General features: G+C 28.5%; 1 protein-coding gene across 1 annotated transcript in view; it reads left to right on the top strand.

The window, feature by feature from the left end:
• Nucleotides 1-7,770: 7,770 nt before the first annotated feature.
• The window catches only part of LOC100570909, a 52,742-nt gene continuing 39,132 nt past the window's right edge, over nucleotides 7,771-21,380 (top strand). Inside the window, exons 1-3 of the mRNA XM_029486406.1 lie at nucleotides 7,771-8,624; nucleotides 12,153-12,295; nucleotides 19,970-20,194. Of these exons, the coding sequence (XP_029342266.1) occupies nucleotides 8,560-8,624; nucleotides 12,153-12,295; nucleotides 19,970-20,194 (433 nt within the window). The 5' untranslated portion in view covers nucleotides 7,771-8,559. The remainder of the gene's footprint in view (nucleotides 8,625-12,152; nucleotides 12,296-19,969; nucleotides 20,195-21,380) is intronic.

The following is a 21,380-nucleotide window of genomic DNA, read 5'->3' as shown; positions in this document are numbered from 1 at the left end:
TTTTTTTTATAAGCATTTGAATTTGAAATTTTGACAAAATTTATCAAATTTAAAATTGAATAATTATTTTGTAGTTAAAAATGTATAAAATGTTCAAATTTTATATCTAAGGATTGAAAATTTAAAACAAGATTTCACGTAAATATTTAATTCTGTTACCAAAAATTCTAAGAAATACATAAGCACAGTTTATTTTTATAGTCATTTTAAGTTCAAATTTGGACGAAATTACGTATTAAAAAACCTGGAATAACTATTTTAGTTATTTTGTTGTGATTGTATAATATTATTTGTGGGTACTTGAAACTTCTAAAGTATACTATTATATATCTATGATAGTACCACGGTTTGTTGTTGATGTATAACGCGTTACCTAATGGATATTGTGATATGATTAATTTGGAATTAATTGTTGATACCTATTATAGGTTAATTTTTTTTTATTACTATAGAAAAGTATACCTATAATATGTATGTCTAATAACTAGACTGACAAACCGTCTCCGCTCAGAATCGTTTTTCTTATACAGTGATATTATATCATTGAATTCAAATTTAATACTATCCATTATAGAGTGACCCACTTGTAACCTACTGTACAGCAGAGCGACATCCACTTCCCCACCTTTTTATTACTAAAAACAAAAATTTTAAATCTGATGTAAATACTTACATTTTTTTAAAAAAAATTCAAAATCGACAATTAGTGAATTTGGTTTTTAGAAAAATGTCAATTGTAAAATCATTTATTTACCTAAGTCATGTAGTTATTTTTTAATATTTTTGAAATCTTATTATTTTGTTAAATAAATTCAGTCGATCAAACCATAAAAACATTTTATATTCAAAAAGTAGTTACCTATATAATCATTTTTTTCAAAAAGTTATTAATTCAAAATTGTCAAATAAATGAATCTTACTTAAAAAACAAACCACTTAATTTAGATAAATGTTTTTATAGTCTAAAGTTTTTTAAAAACTAGATTATAAAATTGGTTATTTAGAATTTTTCAAAAAAAATTTAGGTATAAATCGGATTTAAAATTTTATATTTTCAATTTTAAAATATAAAAATAAAAATGTTATCTTATACATGTAGCGCAAACGTCAATAAATTATTATTTATTTTAAATGAAAAAAAATTCAAAAATATTGTTTGAACAAAAGTTATTTAATTTGTTAGGACATCCTGTATATATATATATATGTGTAGACGACTGAACGCAAGGGCGGGCGTAGGCATATATAAGTCCGCAAATGCTTCAATAGAGGAATTCATTTTTTTCCCAAGTGTTTTCGTCTCCGAAGCAATTATTTATTGTATAAAGTTTCAATCTGAACCATCTCGTCGCGGAGAAAATACATTTACGCAGGGGACATGCACGGGTTTGCCGCTTCGTGTCGTGTCTCGCGTATACAGATATTGTACACATTCCTTATTCTCATATAGGTGTGCGTGTACTTCCATCACACCGTTATGTTTTGAAATTTTTTCGATTTCACGTTGTTTTTGCGTCAGTTTGGAAAAACGAATGAAACAAAATAATATAAAAATGTCACTTTGGTTTCATATTTTTATCTTACCGTTTGGGACCGATATAAAATGTGTGTGACCATATGCACACTGCGAAGCTTAGTGTCACAAAACAACAAAGGCCACTGTCATTCCATTTATATATATAATATAATATAATATTTCATTTTGTGCTTATAAGAATATCATTAGGTATAAGGAATAGACAGTCGTTCATTATAATTTCTGAACCAATTAAATTGTTTTCTTGAATATCAATGTATTTAGGTAATAAAAACAGCAATATTACATAATCTTAAGACGTCGTTGCACTTCGAAATAGTTCCCAAAACGTTTGAACATGAAATATTATTATTCCGACTGAGACACAATTGAGCATAAAATACCTTTTTTGCGACACGATTGAGCTAAATCGTCGGCGTATCAAAGGAAATTGGTATACAAAAGAAAACCTACACGATTGAGCACAAAAAACTCAGCAACGTTGCCATTTTCCATTTTAAACTATATTATACAAAAATATTTTTTAAATAATTATATTAATTCAAAATATAACATATTAAAAATATAACATGATTTTATAGTCAATAATATAGTCACATTTCATAAATCTGTTTGATTATAATAATAATAATAATAGTTATGAAAATAATAAAATCAAATTATGGTACGGATTAAAAAAAAATACTGCATGGTTTATAAGTCAAGAATACTATAGAGCATGGGTGATCGAACACTCATATGATAGGTACCTATAATAATTTTGGAATGTATCTTAATTTATCATCTTAAACTTTCCCCCAATTTTAAATGCCTAAAACGTCGAAACTATTGCTCCGGAATTAATTTATTAATCGATAACAATGTCGACAAAGCTGAGCACAGATCACGGCTCGCATCTGGTATCGTAATAATTGGTATAATAATACGTGAAAATAATAAATTACAAGATTTCAGCCACGCGAATGTGGAAACATTGCATAAAATATTCTATGCTCAATCGTTTTATGCTCAATCGTGCTTTACCGATTATTCAGGGTATGTTACAGGCTGATAAATTGTATCAATATTTTTTTATCCAACTAAATTTTTTGATTAAACTTCAAGACCTCAGTGTGACGTACCTTTTGAAGAGTAAATTTCAGGGGATTGCTCGTATATGAGTTATACACGCAGGAGAGACGGAGTCCACTTATCCACCCACTCCCCAGCACAAATTTAACCACACTGCCAGCACATGCCGATGTATATATGCAGTGGTGCGCATACCTATATAAAACATATAGGTGTACGTCGAGGACGTAATATACTTATGTGAAATAAATTTTTTTTATCGTGTTTACGCGTAGGTATAATGCAAGGCAATTTATTCTTTCAGATTTTTCGGGCCACTAACCTCAGTGTTAAACATATTATTATCAGACCCTCTCACCGTGAAATTTTAATGGATTTCCGCCCGCGGCGTGGCTGTACCCGCCTCGTGTGATATATCGGAGGTTGGGTCGACGTCATCGTCGTCGTCGTCGTGTGTCGTGTGAGTATATATATATATATAATATAATATATGTACCTCCTATATACGCCGAGTAAGTGTATATAATATTATATTATTTACGCGTTTCGTTAGATTCATCGCGAATGGCGACGAAGAACCCGCATACTGCACATATTATATTATGCCAGCCGCTGCGTTCGAACGTCAACTTTGATGTAATATTGTATGCACATAATTTATCGATCACAATCCGCTATACATGCGAGTATTACATAACTATATTATAATATTATTATACTAGTGAATTTCTACAGGTACCTACCTGGTATACGCAGGTACACGCAATCCGATTTATATAAATGGTCTCGTGTCTACTATCAATATTCTGCCGCGTTCTGACGACGACATGAAACCCGATCGAGGGGGGCGTTCTATTAGCAAAAACATTCTAGAGTGTTATTAATTTGTTTCGTTCGATTAAACGACAGCTGCAGTCAATACTATTTCATGATATATTGTTGTACATTACATTAATTGTATTTCATGCACTAATGATATAACCTATATTGTTAGGGACCTGCCTAAATATAAAATTATTTTGGTCATTATATTTTAATTGTGCCTAAACTGATGTATACGGAGATTAGGCCATAGATGCATACATTATAAATATATTTCAATAATCAAAGAATTGTAATAGATACCTACTTACTTAACTGTAAATAGTAATAAGTGTAAATTTTAGATTTAGAAATTTCAATGAAGTATTAACATAAATAACAAATATGCACTAACCCTTCGTTTGAGCGTTGGTGACATTTAAAGTTACTTATATTTAACTATTATTATGTATTTATATTGGAATTGACATATTATACATAAATATTTGTAGAAACATATTTTTGTATGATAATTGAAAATATTTTATTATGGTTATTATGATAATTTGTAATGTGCCTTTTGTGAAATGTTGGTATACTTAAAAGAAAATTAAAATTAAAATTATGATTAATGTTATTCTCTATGTTAAATTAAAGGAGTAATATTTTGACAATATTTTAATATTTCAAAATATTTCATGTATTTTAATAATTAATATTAATTATTATATCGAAAGTCAGAGACGCAACTTAAGTATAAAAAAGCCATACTGGGATGCAAATTACCTATGAGAAACGACTTTTTCTGAACCTTTTTTTATTTGTACGCAACTTACCTGTTGATTATAATTTCGTAGTATACCATGGTATTAACTATTAGGTAGAAAATCACTTTATCACATAAGGATTAATAAAGCCCAAGACACTAGAGAAGCCAGGAGATAAGGTTAAAATATATGTAGATTGTAGGTACTATTATTTAATAGTATCATCGAAAATCAAGTTCAATAGCCATATCATTCCAAAATTCTTATAATATAGACCCAACAACTATATTATCATGGATATTTTGGGACTTATGCGAAATGTATACACAGGAATATTTACCAAGTATGTTATATATTTTATCATTTAATTATAAATTTATTCAAATTTGGATTTTTGGAATTTTAGGTACTTAAGGACCATATTTTCAAATACTTATATTTTATATTTATTTAGATTTAATATTAGTATGGTTATTATAATTATTTGTATTGTGCCTTTTGAGAAATTTGGATACTTTGGAGTTAAGAGGACTTCAGCGCACTATTTGTTTTCTCTCTCTGACTCACGCGCAACATAGCAAATTTATTTTTAGCTGCAGAACCAACCGCAAGTTATTACTTTTAATATTAGGTTACCGACGTAATACGTTAGTAATTTTATGATGTTTTAATTTGTTTGTACGTTATGATCATGTAAATTATTACAATTTAAAAATGCCTATAAATTGTATAATTATTAAAATATCATAAAAAACCAACGTAGAGGCACAGGTAACTTAAAGTTTGGTAATAGTTGAATTCAATCTTATATTAAAATAAACAACATAGGGTTAGCTCTGATAAATGTAAATTTGCTATGTTGCGTGAGGGTCAGAAGAATAAAAAATGGTGCGTTGACAATTTGACATCATTTTAATAAAAAATACAAATTATCCTTTACCTATGTATTGCTAAAGCGTCCTGTAAAATATAAATCGTAAATTTATAAAAATATAAAATTGCGATAGATTAATATATTAACTACTACGATCTTCAAACCAATATTATCCAAACACGCGTTTAGACATACTATAGGAAAGAAAAGTTTGCACAGTGAAAGCAATGGTAATGGATTGAGATTAACAAGCTTTGCCTAACCAAAGGATTAGTAAAAAGTAGTACCCAGTTTCAACGTAAAGAAATCTACAAACAAACCTGGGTATCTCTAGATAGAAGAACTAAAAGCTAGATTGACCATGTACTTATAGATAAAAGATACAGAACTAGAGTTAGACAAGTCAGAAACTATAGAGGAGCAAATGGAAACACAAACCATGGCCATAGCATCATTTAAAATCAAACTGGCTAATAGTTGGAACCAGAAAAAATTAAAAGGTAAAACACGTCTGGAAATAGAAAAAACTAAGGATCAAGAGAGGATCAAAATATACCAAGATAATCTAAATGACGAACTTACGAAAAGATCTCAAAATTCCGAGCTTTTTAAAGATGGAACATAGTTAAAAACTCAATTAACAAATCAGCTGAAATATTTAAAAAAGAAAACACATCAAATCGTAATAAACTAATAACTCATGGTTTAATGATAGATGTAGGGAAGCCATAGAAAGACGTACAAAAGCAAGAATAAGAATTATACAAGACCCATCTTAATAATATAGAAGAATTTACTAAAAAAAAAAAAAAAAATAGCAAGTAAAATATTGAGACAGGAAAAAAGAGCAAAGAAAGAGATGGGTTGAGAAAGCAAGAGAAAGGTGATGAGGAAAAAATGGCTTGTTTTGAGAGAAAAGTACTTAGAATGATATATAGACCTATTTTAGAAAATGAAGTGTACAGAAGAAGAACTAATAGAGAAGTCCATCAAATTTACCAAAAACTCGGTATCAATGCTTACCTCATGAGTAAACGAATCGAGTGGGCAAGGCATGTATGGGGGTCAAATGGAATTTTAAAGAAGGCTCTAGAATGAAAGACAAATGGGAAAAGACGTAGGGGCTGCCCTAGACAGCGCTGGACAGACAGGGTCAACAATGATGTTAAAAAGTGCACTCAGGGAGTGACAATAGCAGACAGCGTTGATAGAAATAGATCGAGGAACGTAGTAGAGGCAGCGAAAGTCCTTCAAGGACCGTAAAAGCTCAAGAAGAAGAAGAATCTTATCCAAATTCCAAACCCATTATCATTAGTGTCCTAAATTCACCATGTTAAAAATCTTAAAATCTTCTAATTACTAATTAGATACATCAACATTTAAAAAAAATTATAAACTTGATTGATTAATCAAAAGAATGATTTTCAAATCTCAATTGACAAAAATAAGTTGATATATTCACATGAAACAACTTAAATAATAAACGGTAAGAGAATCTTAGTATCTCGTAGGTATACTGTATAGGTATACTTAAAAAATCGAAATTATAAATTACGAAAAAATAGTGGTGAGCATGTTCGATGAATCACCTTGTGTGGTATATATTATTATCTATATAAATAAAAACGAATGTCGCTTTTTTCCGAACTCAAAATCTTGAAAACTACTCGTCCGAGTTACTTGAAATTCAACACAGATGTTTAGCCGGATTAGGGGAAGGTCAGTAGCTATATGAAAATCGCAAAATATAACTCAAAGTCACAGGAAATAAAGATACAAGATTGGTACAAGTGGTGCGCTTAAATAATAATAATAATTATAATCTATATAAAGTTGTTATTTCTCCTATACCAACCATCTATAAACAAAAATGGAAATCTGAAAATACCCGTCAAATTTAAAAAATTGGTCCAGCCGCTATCAATTGATGAAGTAATATTTCAATTCGTTTTCATTAACCGTTTTGTATATTTACTTGCCGATCACATTAAACGATAACATTTGAATAAAAAATTCTACATATCATCGTCCGAAGGCAAAATAAACAACCAATCACGAGCGAAGCTGTGACGGGTCGGCTAGTTATAAATATAAAAATGTGGCTTTACACGGCGCATTGGCTGCTACCAGTCGGAATGCGACTAAGAGTAAATAACGCCCGCTGCTACTAGCTCCCGGGACCCGGATGGGTGACCACCCGGGTTCGTAGTAGCAAAGACCTTGCCACACATACAAGTTTTTGCTTACTTACCGTAAAAACACCTTACCGTACCAACCTTAAAAACTATAGTTCATAATGCCCTACAACAGCTAATGGCTATAGTCGTCAAGCGTAAGTTCAATAAAAATATATATATATATATATAAATATTCACAATACTATCCCTAATCATCTATATTACTTTGAAATAAATAATTATAATATCCAATATAAATAATTATTTGATATTCCACATATTCCCAAAACTATACGTCTTGTACATCTATTAATATTTTGTTATCTGTTGGGAATATAATGAATAATGTAAATTTTATTTTGTTTTCCTTAAATAATTTATTTGAAAACTTTATTTTATATATATATCCTTTCTGACCTTACTAAGAATTCATATTGTTTTCTTTTGTTCTTTTCTTAGTTGTAGGAAAGTATGTTGACTATTTTTTAAGTATTGTATTTTATCTTTATGCCGTATCTGTTTCTATACTTTTTGGACTCTGCCCTTTGAATAAATAAATAATAATAAAATGCTCATCGTCTGGCATAAAATACACGAAGAAAAGAAAATATCGATTATCAAATGCTTACTGGTATATTTTAGAGATATCCAGACTGATTTGTTCGTCAAAAGTTTATATAGGTACATGAATTATCATATAGTAATGAGTACAAACACACGACGAGACGTATAATTAGATATAATAATTTAACGAAAAAAATAACATACATCATATTATACATATATACACGTTAACGAGTGTCCATAACAATAATTATTATGTTGTGAAAAAAAAAATAAGCCAAAAAACTGTTGAGTATCAAATTGGACGTCTGCAGACGACCGTAAAATCATAACAACATAATGAACCTATAGGTACCTGCAGTAAAAAGTCACCCACACGATGATAAAAAAAACAACAGCAGCAGCGTCAGCTTAAATCTTCGACGGGTAGGGCATGGTGGCGCGAGTGTGCGTGCTCTATCCAGACGAATGGGAGCGTGACGGCACGCGGTGTACCTACCTACCTATACTGATGCAGTGGGCATCGGAGTAATTACGACGAATAAATATCGTACACTCTTTTTATATTTTCTTTGCGTTCATATCGAACCCGGCAGAGGCTGACAGATGTACTGTCTTCAATAACATTACAGATCGTGTAATCCGTATAACACGCCAATTGTGTAGTATTTTATTAAGATCCACGTATCGTACAGATAAGCCACTATACATAAAGCTTTGGACGGGTCGGACGATAGTGCGCGCTCGATTTTCGTCGCTGTCCGGGCCATGGAAGTACGCGTATCATACGCCGCCGTGGTGTTCACCTGTTGTTGTTGCAGCTGGCTGTCCAGGTAGGAACCTACCTATAAATAATAGTACACACGATATCATAATATTTATTTTGTATATGTTGTATACACAGACTTGCGGTAAGTACCCTTATACGTTATTTGTCACGTTCGTTTAGTGAAATCGATATTTTAGCCCATTCTGCAGACGAGCACTTCGTACAAAATGTAAACAGGCATTATTATAGGCAGGTCGCAGGTGTATGGGCAGCTATATAATATGATCATCTCAAGATAATATCGTCCTGCAAATGGATGCGTGATGTATATAGGATGTTAGTGTTACAATATTTACGTTTAATAGACTAATATATTTTTTGCACTCGTACTTTTTTCTATAGCTGGCTCGATAAATTACGAAATAAATAATTTCACTTCTCAAAGTTTCCTTGTAAGTTTAAAAAAAATACAACGATATACGTCATATATTCGAAATATGTACTTTTAAAATATTGTACCATTTTAACCTGTCAATAAAATATACTTTCCACACGTTAAGGTTTTTATATGCGCAGCGAAGACCTAACATGTAAATCAATATAAAGAATATAGAAGCTGGAATTAATCAGACGATATATTATATTGGTGAAGTTTTTAAGAAAACTTAAAAAATTCTGATATAGGTACCTAGTGAGAAAGTTTTATAATTAGACAGATAGCTATAGGCCATTTGAAAATCTGCGGAGGGTCAAGATATCATATCCTCGCAAATCAAAATCTATAACTATACTTTCCAAATAGGAAAATGTGTCGGTTAAAAAAACAATCGTTGCACGATAGTATCTATAATATCTATAATTCATATTTAAATATATATGAAATATTAGACATTATGATTTATATTGCTTAGTGCTTACTAGTGCCTAGTTGTGTGTAGATACGTCACATATTTATTTATTCTATTTCCTCAACAATAAATTTATTTAACAAATTATAAAAAAAATAAATATACTATGAACCCATTGCAACTACTATTGAAAATATTTTATATTATGAACTACTTATTACGTAATATCAAATGAAAGAAATTTTTTTTTTAATTTAACAATATAATAAACATTAGGTAGTTACTTACATTATGTTTAATTTAAAAAACCATTCAGACCGAAAAGTAAAATAATCTGTTCCGAGTAAGATTTTTAGGTCAAAAATAACCTGTTGTAAGTTTACGTTACATCGCTGTAGTAATAGTTATTAGTGACTCTATAAGTTAGTAAGATAGTGAGCCCACGTTTAAAGTGACTATTATGTCGAGCCACAAGTTATGGAAAATAAACTTCTAAACTATATAATAATATTATATATATTATGGCTAATTTCGGTACACAATGTACGATATGATTATATTATTATACAAACTAATGTCTTACATCGTCGTTATATTATACAACAATTATAATTTATATTATGTTTTAGTAATGTGTGAATTTAATTTAAATTAAATCTTTAATATTTGTTCAAATGTCATGCATATAGATTATAGGTAGGTACAAGTATATTAATATGCCACACTTATCTGAGAACAAGTGCCCATTTTCATCTTTTTTTTTTCAGTAGACGAAGAATACTCATTTGTCGAGAACTAAATAGTAAATATTTTGATCACAATTATTAATTTAAAAAAAGTGGATGTCGCTCTGCTGTACAGTAGGTTACGAGTGGGTCACTGTATAATGGATAGTATTACATTTTAATTCAATGATATAATATCACTGTATAAGAAAAACGATTCTGAGCGGAGACGGTTTGTCAGTCTAGTTATTAGACATACATATTATAGGTATACTTTTCTATAGTAATAAAAAAAAATTGACCTATAATAGGTATCAACAATAAATTCCAAATTAATCATATCACAATATCCATTAGGTAACGCGTTATACATCAACAACAAACCGTGGTACTATCATAGATATATAATAGTATACTTTAGAAGTTACAAGTACCCACACATAATATTATACAATCACAACAAAATAACTAAAATAGTTATTCCAGGTTTTTTAATATGTAATTTCGTCCAAATTTGAACTTAAAATTACTATAAAAATAAACTGTGCTTATGTATTTCTTAGAATTTTTGGTAACAGAATTAAATATTTACGTGGAATCTTGTTTTAAATTTTCAATCCTTAGATATAAAAGTTGAACATTTTATACATTTTTAATTACAAAATAATTATTCAATTTTAAATTTGATAAATTTTGTAAAAAGTTCAACTTCAAATACTTATAAAAAATAATTGTGCATATGTATTTTTAATATTTTTCAACTGCTGTTGTAACAATGTATCAGGAGGAGCCTTGTATTAATTTTTTACACTTTTTGGCCCAATAGATAAAACTTTATTGATATTTATAGAAAAAAAAACTAAAAAAATTGAAAACTTACAATGTCCGTAAACAGCTCAAAAAGAGTCAAATTATTTTCAAAATTTTATTGTATGTAGTAAATGCTAATATAAACATTCAGTGAAATTTTCAAGTTTCTACAGTCACTCGTTTTTTAATTACAACAAAATAAGAAAATCGTTACGTAAGAAATCGAGTGAATATAAAATGTTGTAAAAATATGAATATCAAACGCTCATAAAAATTTAATTTGAGTTTCTTATAGACATTTTTTTTTTTGATAAAGGTAGATTATCCTATAAGGAATCTTGTATTACATTTTAAAATCTTAGTTCTAAAAAGGAAAATTTTTACGAATTATTAACTCAAAATAATTTGCTAATTTTCGTGATTTTTACATATTTTGTCAATTTTTGAACTTTAAATGCTAATAAAAAAAAACTGTGACTAAGGATTTTTAATATTTTCAAATGTCATTGTAAAAATATAGTAGGAGCCTTGTATTAAATTTTCAAGTATTTTTACTCATCAAATAAAGTTTTATTGACATTCATAGAAAAAAAAACTAATTTAATTGGAAACTGAAATTGTCCGTAAACAGCTCAAAACAAATCAAAATATTTTGAAAATTTTATCATGTATAGAAAATGGAAATTTAAACAACCAGTGAAAATGTCATGTATCTACGTGAATAGTACGTAAGTCATTCGTTTTAAAGTTACAGCAAAAACCAAAATCAATTTTCTCGAAAACAGATTTTGCGTAAAAATTCCCGTTTTTCCTTAATTTTTCTTTTGTTTTTCACGGCGCTTTTGAAAACTATTGAAAAAATTTTACTTTTGATCCCCCAAAGTACCAACTAGGTTCACTTTCCTATCAGAAAAGGTACTGTTGAAGAAAATTCAAACACTTTTACTGTCCTAAAAGGTGATGACAGACACAAAAAAAAAAAATAAAATAAAAAAAAAAAACATACATCATTGTAAAATCAATACATTCATCGTTCCACTCAGAATCTAAAAATGTATAATTTTGGAAACAGTACTAATGTATTTTACAAATAGTGGAATTGGGCATTTTTATAAGTGTCTCATAAATCATAATATATTATATTATATAATTTATACATGTGGTATTATATTATTATTATGCTATTGTTCGACGTGTGATCGTTTGCAGCGTACGAGGCCACGCGATCGACTTTAAAGTCATGCCCATGACCCTGCTGAACGCCACCAATTTCATTATGCGGCACCAGAGGTATTTGCTGCAAGACGACGAACGCGCGACTGACGCCACCACACGGGCATCCGGTAACGAAGGTAAGTAACCACCGCTGAACACCGAGTGCGTTTCTGTACGTAATATACAGGGTGATTCACCAAGCATTGAAGCATGGTCACCCCCATTTTTAATTTAATAATGAATTTATGCATATTCTGATTTTTAATTTTTTAATGCACTTAAAAAATATATTTTTAAATTCTTTAGATCTGTGTCCTGTGGCGATATAAATGTCAATTTTTCAAATGAAACCCCCTATTTTACTGTAAGTTATTTAATAGATATCTAATTTTTTTGATACTATCATAGGTACCTAATTCAAAGTTTTAACGAATAATATTTCTCTGTTATTACTGTGTTATTACTATGTTCATACTGAAGAGTGAGGACAATAGTCCTTAAAAATGGTTTTACAATAATATGAATTAGATGTAGGTATCTAATATTTAACTAATATTTTAGTATTTATTATACTTGAATCATATTTTTACAAATAATAGATTTCTTTGGATTAATGTAAATGAGTAAATGACTAAAATTTTCAAATCACCATGGCCTCCGTATCTTCCGAACCCATTACCTGTTATTAATTTATTCATAATAACCTATTATTCTTAGTATCCACAGTTAAATAGATAACTCAAAAACTATTCATTTAAATTTTGATATGTTGAAATGTTCAGAAAAATCATTCTTTTAAATAATTTACAGTAAAAAAGGGGGTTCTTGTTTGAGAACAAGACAGTTGTAGGTTGTAGGTAAAAAAAAATCTCAAAACTTTAAATATATTATGGTCTTAAATACCTATATTTAAAATTTTCAAAAATCAAATTTTGAGTAACCACATTATTTAAAACGAAAATAGGAAAAAAGATGCTCGGTGAATCACTCTGTATACATTTATGTATACTGTACACAGGGCGTTCGTTTTACTGGTGGCCTTCGAGTGTGAAGCTGATATGTGGTATATTGGGGTTGATGTTTATTTGGTACAATGCATCGTGTATTAACACGTGTAATATTTATGTCAATACGACAATACGCACTGACGCGTAAGTCCGTTCGTATATAATAACATGATTACATATAAACTTCATGACAGAGTGCCTATTTTATTTACCACCTATTGCAAATTCAATATATATCTATTTAATCACTGAGCAAAAATATATATTAATGCATCTATCTAGAACAAACATATTATATTATACAGAAGTATAGCAAAACTTGAAATTAAAACCATAGGTACCGGTACCTCTATACCTATCTAATATAGTTTGCCACAGAAAAAAAACTCCACACTGACTCTGTGCAAATAAGTTTAAAATCTTATGGGTAAAAACGATTTTGGCACATCACAATGATCGACAAAAAAAATAAAAATAATGACCCTAAATTTTGAATGTTGGGATTTTTGCAGATTTAATCTCTGGTTAAGTTTTTGCATAATTTAGAACTTGCATTTGTAAAATAGCATTATTGCTATAAATATAAAGATATATATTATAAAAGTTTGAATTTATACGTGTATGTAATGTGTATTAATTATGATTATCCATCGATGTTGATAATGAACAACATATAGATTACAGACATACTCCAAAATAATTAAAGTAAAATACAAGTAATGAATACACATAAAAGAACAAAAGAACTTTAAAATAAAATAAAATAAATCGGATAAAGGCAAAAGCTTAAAAAAATTAACACCTCCCCACAAAAAAATGATACATACAATTGAAAATCTTGTCAGAAAAACATTATTTATAGATAATTCTCAGATATCTCAGATAACTATTTAATTTAAATATATATAAATACGATATTTTAAATATTTGTATCTAGATAAATGCACAGCACTGCACGCTACCCACGCGCATAACTCGATATTGTGTACAATATTAATTGAAACCGACTTACCACTTGGCATACAAAAACGAGCTCGTCAAAGCGATTAGATTAATACAAGCCGTTCTCGGTTCGGTTCGGTTCGGTTCGGTCGATTACGCTTCGGTAATCTAATTTAAATAATAATTTAACAGAGGGTTACCATAGAACAATAATATTACTTATATATTGTTACCCGCATTGTACACGCGTTTTACTTTAATATAACTATCTTTTATAATATACTCGTTTTCGTACCTACATTTTAACCACCGACGAATCATACCACGGCGTGCTGTAATAATATTTCGTATTTTCGTACGACGACGGCGCAACGCGCAAACAATTTTATAATACACCATTATTATGCGACGTATGTACGACTATTATATAATACACAATAGTGTAACCCTTTATCGTCCACTATAGGTTTCGAGATATCTGTAAAAAAAAAACATCTAATCGATGTAGATCAGACATTGTAAAATATTAATATAACCGTACAGCATGACAAAATACTACAGGCTGCAGAGTGTCTCACCGCGTTCGGCCCTTTACATACCCACCTGATGCTATTTAATAATTGTACACCATATTATAATATTATCATGTATAGTTCAATATGATTACATAACCGTATGAGTGTCCGTTTACATATCTCATTATGAAAAAGTTCGACGATTCTATTTTTAAAATATTTACATAAATAACCTATAATATACAGACTTATATAAATAATTGGCCTTAGGTAGTATTAGGTTAAAAATTGCAATTTCGAACTCTACAGTAGAATTGATATAATTATGTACCTTTTATGTTTTAATTAAATGCAGTTGTAGTTTTAAAATATATTAATAATATTAGAAAAAAAAATTTCGACCCTGCACACACTCAGATTATATACCTAACCAGCTGATTGAATCTTTTCCACAACCGTACAACCCAATATTATTACCATTGAGATTGTATTATCATTATCTTAATCGTCATTAGGTATCCGTTTGAAATTATGTTTTTATAACAGCTTAGTGCCTTAGTGTACCTACTTGCGGATATCTGTCACTAAGTGACGATGAGAGCATTTCGAGTTTTACTTTTAGCTTATGCAAATCTGCCGTAGACGACGAGCGTTTAAATGTTTTGTCTTTGAAACAATTTGCGTGATGGTTGTTTATGTGCACTAATGTCACCCATATAATAATCTGTTGTTTAAGGTGACTTTGCTTCAAAACATCTAACGTCATATATAGTTGATGACTTTAAATTATCACGGTATTATTAATCGTCATTCGCCGAAGCAAACGTAATATCTTGAATCCATCTCTTCGTTTCTGTTTGAATCAACGTTCGTTCTTCAGGTCCTTAAGCATAATATTTCAATATGTTTATCCCGATCGAGTTAATAGCGTATAATGTGCATTGTGATAATATACAATTAGTATGCAAAGTTACTATTTAGTAGAATTAATAATTATTTTGCGTCATAACCAAAATAGCAAAATCTATATTGTAATATTGATGCGTCTCGTAATATTTCATCTATATGGATATAATAATATGTATATTACACAGTATATTGTAGTGTTACGATACACATTGTAATATTATATACTTCGTTAATAAATATCCAGATAAACTTAGTTTGCAAAGAGAATCTACTTTGCATATTGGGTATAAAGGTTACGCCTTTTTGGATGTCGTTGGACAATTTATTGAAATACCGAACTACGTATATTCTAAAAAAAAATATTTGAACGAAGGAGTTTTTGTACGCAGTGACTTTCCTTGGAAACGTTAAGAATTTTATAACGTTTTATGTACAACATCTCTTTATATTATGTGTGTAAAATTCTAATAAAATGCTACATGAACATGATGTAATAGATACTTATATTATATACAGGTACCTTTAAGTATAAAAATAAACATTTTCGGGGAAAATCAATACATTTTTTTATCTGAGAATATTTCTAATATTTTTATAACAAAAAATCCACAGTAGATTTTTTTTTTAAAATGATTTACATATTTTATTTTAAAATACATTTTATTAGACGTAGTACCTATAGGTACATAAAATAATATCATATCACTAATAATTAGATTTAAAAGTGATGTATATGATGACTTGATAAAATATTTGTAACTTATAATGGAATGAAATTGTTCACTAAAAATTAATTAAATTACATCTCTCTAATTGTCTTTTAATTACTTACGGACCATGTCGAATAAGTCGTTAAAGGCTCAGGTCGAATATTGTGATGATATTGGTAGGTATAGCTTTCGTAATGGTATTTAGGTCATCATGAATATTACAGCTCGGTAATATTATTCAAAAGCCTAAGGTATTCTGAATTACTCAACTTGCAGACTTTCTTACTATACTCTAGTGTCATCTATAATAACTTAAGTTTGAGTTTTAAATAGTAATTGCCAATTATAAACGATTACATTTTATTTTATTAAAAAGTTTCAAGTGCGTAACTCTAATTCAGGCCGAAGGTAAAATAAAGAAAGATCTCCCTCAATATACGTAATGCTTATTTATCCAATTAATAAAATGAGAGAAGTATATAACTGCTCTGTTATTTTACAGTGAGTGTCGAATGTATCTTGTCAGGTCACTGTAATACTGTCATACTGTATGCATTTGTAATGTATGTTGAATTTGAATGATAAATCATTGTATTCGAAAAACAATTCTGACTGTCGGCTTATATTAAGCCTTGTAAGCATATTTTATGATATAGATATTTTAGTATTTATATTGCTATTAAAGTAATTTATTTTACTATAATAATGTACTTAATTACCTACCTTAGACGGTGGGTGGAATTAATTTTAGCCAACAACTTTGCATTTATTATATTATTAATATTTAATAATAATATTATAATAGTTTATATTAATTAGGTATACCATATATTATTGTTATTAACTCTCGACTTGCCATGAAAGTGTGTGAATAGGTTATCGAAAATACCAGAAAAGTTATCTACTGTAAACCGTGTACCTATTTTCTTTATGTATACACAAAAACAAAACCACTCATCATTGTAAAATCAATATATTATATTATATTCACTGATCCTCTCTGAATCTAAAAAAATAAGCTTCCTATATAAATATATATACTTACAACTAAAAATTATTAATTAGTTTAATTATGGCGAATCAAGTCTAGTAGGAGACAGTAGGACTTTGTAAAAGTATTTTTCCTCAATAATTACTACACGCATAGTCGCATAGAGAATCTAAGAAAACAATTAATACATTTAATCACGTTTTTTTACGATATCATACGATTGTATTATCATTGTTTTCTAATTTAATTACACAACGCATTACTATCCATAATGGGTGAGCAAAGTGAGATGAGGGCCACAAACTCAAACAACTGGTCTCATGTTCAGTCCAGCGAGTTAATTTATGGTGTTAATAAAATATATTATGGTTCTTAAAATCATCTTTTTTTTAGTTATTTATATTATAATAGACATGGCATTATAGGTAGTACTATGTATAAATATCATAATCTCTCAAAAAGTAATTCTACTTAATATGATAGTATATGTTTAATTGTTTCATAATATTGAAAATATTTAAATTTTTTTTAAATTATCAAACTTATTTTAAAAAAGTATACATTTTATTACAATATGGTCTTTTTAGTCATGATCGAATTTGAAAGTTTTTAATTAGGTTTATACAACTTTAATTTTCTTCAAAGCTTTACCATTAAAACATAAATCCCATGTTTTCCACTTTTTTATTCGTATACATATATTTTTGGCAAAGTTCATATTATAATTTTTTTTTTAATTGTAATCAAATAATGTAAAATGTATTGAAAAGTATATTCAATAAAAATAAATACATTTTATACAAGGTTTTTGAGGTACCTAATTTATTGTATTGAAAATAATCCAGTGTCTAGACTGATAACTCCATAATATAAATACAGTAATAATAATAAATAGCAATGTCACTATACTTTTCTAAACATTTAGTTTTTAATTTTTTTTATAGGAATTGGGTTCTATTATTTTGTCTAATAAATTTAAAAGTTTATAATAATTTTTAATCTTAATGTACTTCTGTCAAATATAAATTAATCAAAAAAACATAAAACATGTTTGATTAATAATTATTAATTAGATTGTATAAATATATTACCGAGCTAATTAATTAGTTTTATATTTAATGAATAAAATAACTTAAATTAAATTAAGTATTCAGAGAGTATTCATATACAAATTACTAATTAAACCATTTTCGATAAATATGTTATTCTCTTACACAAAATTATATAAATTTATCACTAGACCCAGGACTTTAATGTCCATAAAATGCTTAAAATATTATTACGTACAGAAAGACGATGAAATATCCATCCTACTACCAATGCTCTTAAAACGTACTATTAAGCTCGAAAAAATATAAGTAGTGCTTACCATTGATTGTAATTTCTTATCATTGTTGGCAAGTACTTAATTATTTCCTCAACTTTAAAATATGATTTTATGGTATTTAAAAAATAAACTTTTTTTATCTGCCTTCTTAGTTTAATAATTCGTACAAGATTCTTACTTCCTTCAAGCTGCATATACTCACAAATATAATATTATGTGAATTTGTGAAACAATCATAAAGATCCGGACTATATTTATAACAGGAAATTATTATTTGGATGGTACCTATGTTCATTGTTTTTGATTTAAATATACCTATATAGTTATATACCACATTATGGCTATGATGGTACCTATATTTCACTGAAAAAATTATTTATCACAAAAGTTATTTAATACTTTACAGTGAATACAATTTAAAAACTATAGGTAATGATAACTATAGGTACATCGTACATGTTTAATGTTTATCTTTTATGTGTGTTATATTATACATTAAAGATTTTTATATTTTTGTATAGCTGCAGTACAATAGACGCTTTATATGATTAGATCAGATACATTATCTCCTCCCTCTTAGTTTGGAAAACGGATATAATAATTTTGACCAAAAAATAAATAGTCTGTTTGGGTTACCATCATATTTTATAGATACCGTTTGGGCGAGTGAAATTATATTTGCCCACGTAAGTTAAAAATGCAGATGTATTTGATGCGAACATTTTTAAAATTAGGGTTCATCATTAATTATTTCTATTATATATATCCTACCTCTATGATTTTGTTTTAGTAATTACAATTTTTTGTTGAATAAGCGCTCGCCCAACCGGTCTATACTCTATAACTAATAGGCTACATTTTAGTCGATTCACCCAATCGTTTGTAGCTATGTACCTGATAGGTACCTAAAGTCCCTTCATTTGTATCTCAAAGCAATCTTCACCAACCAGTAGGAAGAGAGCCGGTTACCTCCTCCCTAAGAAAAAAAACCGTCAATCACAAAGAGACGTATTATTTAGTCTATAGTACATTATTGTATTTTACATTGTTAGATTATCATAGTATCATCATTGACTTTTGACATCTAAATGGGATATTCGTGTATACCTAATGATAATAAGAATAATATAAGAATACAATTTAAAAAATAATGATAAAAATTTAAAATTATCAAATCGATCCGTTATTTGAAGCACAGCAAGAAAAACAGAAAAGTATTTCTTAATTGTTTCACATAAAACGAGTGTGTAATTGTTTGCCATAAAATGAATGTGTAATGTTACGTGAACGGCGGAGATTATTTTTCGTTACGATATTACTATGAGATACATTAATAACTTACTACGATTTTACGCGTGGTAATTAGTACCTACGCGAAACGTAATGGTTTTTTTTCTCTTCTCTTTTCAGTGAACATGAATATTGATGAGAACGTAGACGGCATTGTTAATAGCCCTTTGGTTTTAACTACTGAAGTGTGCAACCCGAGAAAATGTCAAGCCGGTAAAATGGAAGGAGTGTGTATTAGCGACGAATCGTGTTTCAAACACGGTGGTCAGACCGGAAACCTTTGCAACGGATCGAGTAATCTGATTTGTTGCACATGTCAGTACCCGAACATAGTAGCAGTATACCTATAATACATTTACTACAAATGAACATTATTACAACATATTATATTTGCGGCTACAGCACACACGTTTGGGCATTTTATCTCGATACGCGATATGTTTGGGTACTACGGTCTAAATAAAATGAAAATATATTATGTGGGCTTTTATGCAAGTTGAATAAGTTAGAAATCATATACCATAATATGCGAAGACGAATTAAAACTAAAAGGTCGTAATAATGATGCCATGAGCTATGCGCCATACCGACGTCACAAATTAACTTACCAATGTATACAAGTCGAAAAATGCCGCGTACTTACGCGTGGCTGTGAAACGGTATTTACTACGATAAATGATAATAATTATAGTGGACTGCAATAAAATGCGGTGTTCCAGACAATAATTATATTCTAATTTCCAAAAATCTTATTAATTATTACAAAAATAATTATTTTATAACAAGTTTTTTATTTCATTGATATTTTATTTCAAAAAACAAATTTTACGTAACTCATTTTTCACATATTATCTATTTGAATTATTATCATAAATATTATTAGTATAATATTATCTTTAATATTCAGAGTTTAACAGAAAGATCTGAAAAAAAAAAAATTATGCTAGTTAAACGTGTGACATAAATTGTGAAAATGATATGTATAATAAATAATTTAAGAAATATACTCATGTCCGGAAATTCCTAAAAATAATATTTAGTTAAAAGTTATTACGTTTTAAATTAATGTACTCCAAAGAAATATTGTTATTTAAAAAAATTCTAAAAAATTAACTATTTGACTTAGATTAATGTTTTTACCATTAAAACTGTTCTTAAATCAGATTTACAAATTGGGTATTTTGAATCAAATTTTTAAATTTTAATTTTCAGTTTCAAGAAATAAACATGAAAAAATCATATAAATATAGCACATTTTTTTAAATTATATACCTTAAAGAAAAACAATTTTAAAATATTGATTATATTAATTATAACGTATAACAAAAGTTATTGCTTTAGTCAGTTTTTTCTATTAAATATATTTATATAATATGCCATATACCCATATATAATGACTTATAGGTATACTATCCCGAACAAAAGATATTAAGAGGATGCTACCCATGGATTTGGTGTCTCCGTCTTACACACATACGACATAGCAAATTTTCGTTCACTAGTTTCAGTAGTGAGCTGTTAGTTTTGATAT

Source organism: Acyrthosiphon pisum, chromosome A1 (assembly GCF_005508785.2).
Source record: "Acyrthosiphon pisum isolate AL4f chromosome A1, pea_aphid_22Mar2018_4r6ur, whole genome shotgun sequence".
NCBI classification, from domain to species: domain Eukaryota; kingdom Metazoa; phylum Arthropoda; class Insecta; order Hemiptera; family Aphididae; genus Acyrthosiphon; species Acyrthosiphon pisum.
This window is presented reverse-complemented; position numbering and strand designations above follow the sequence as displayed.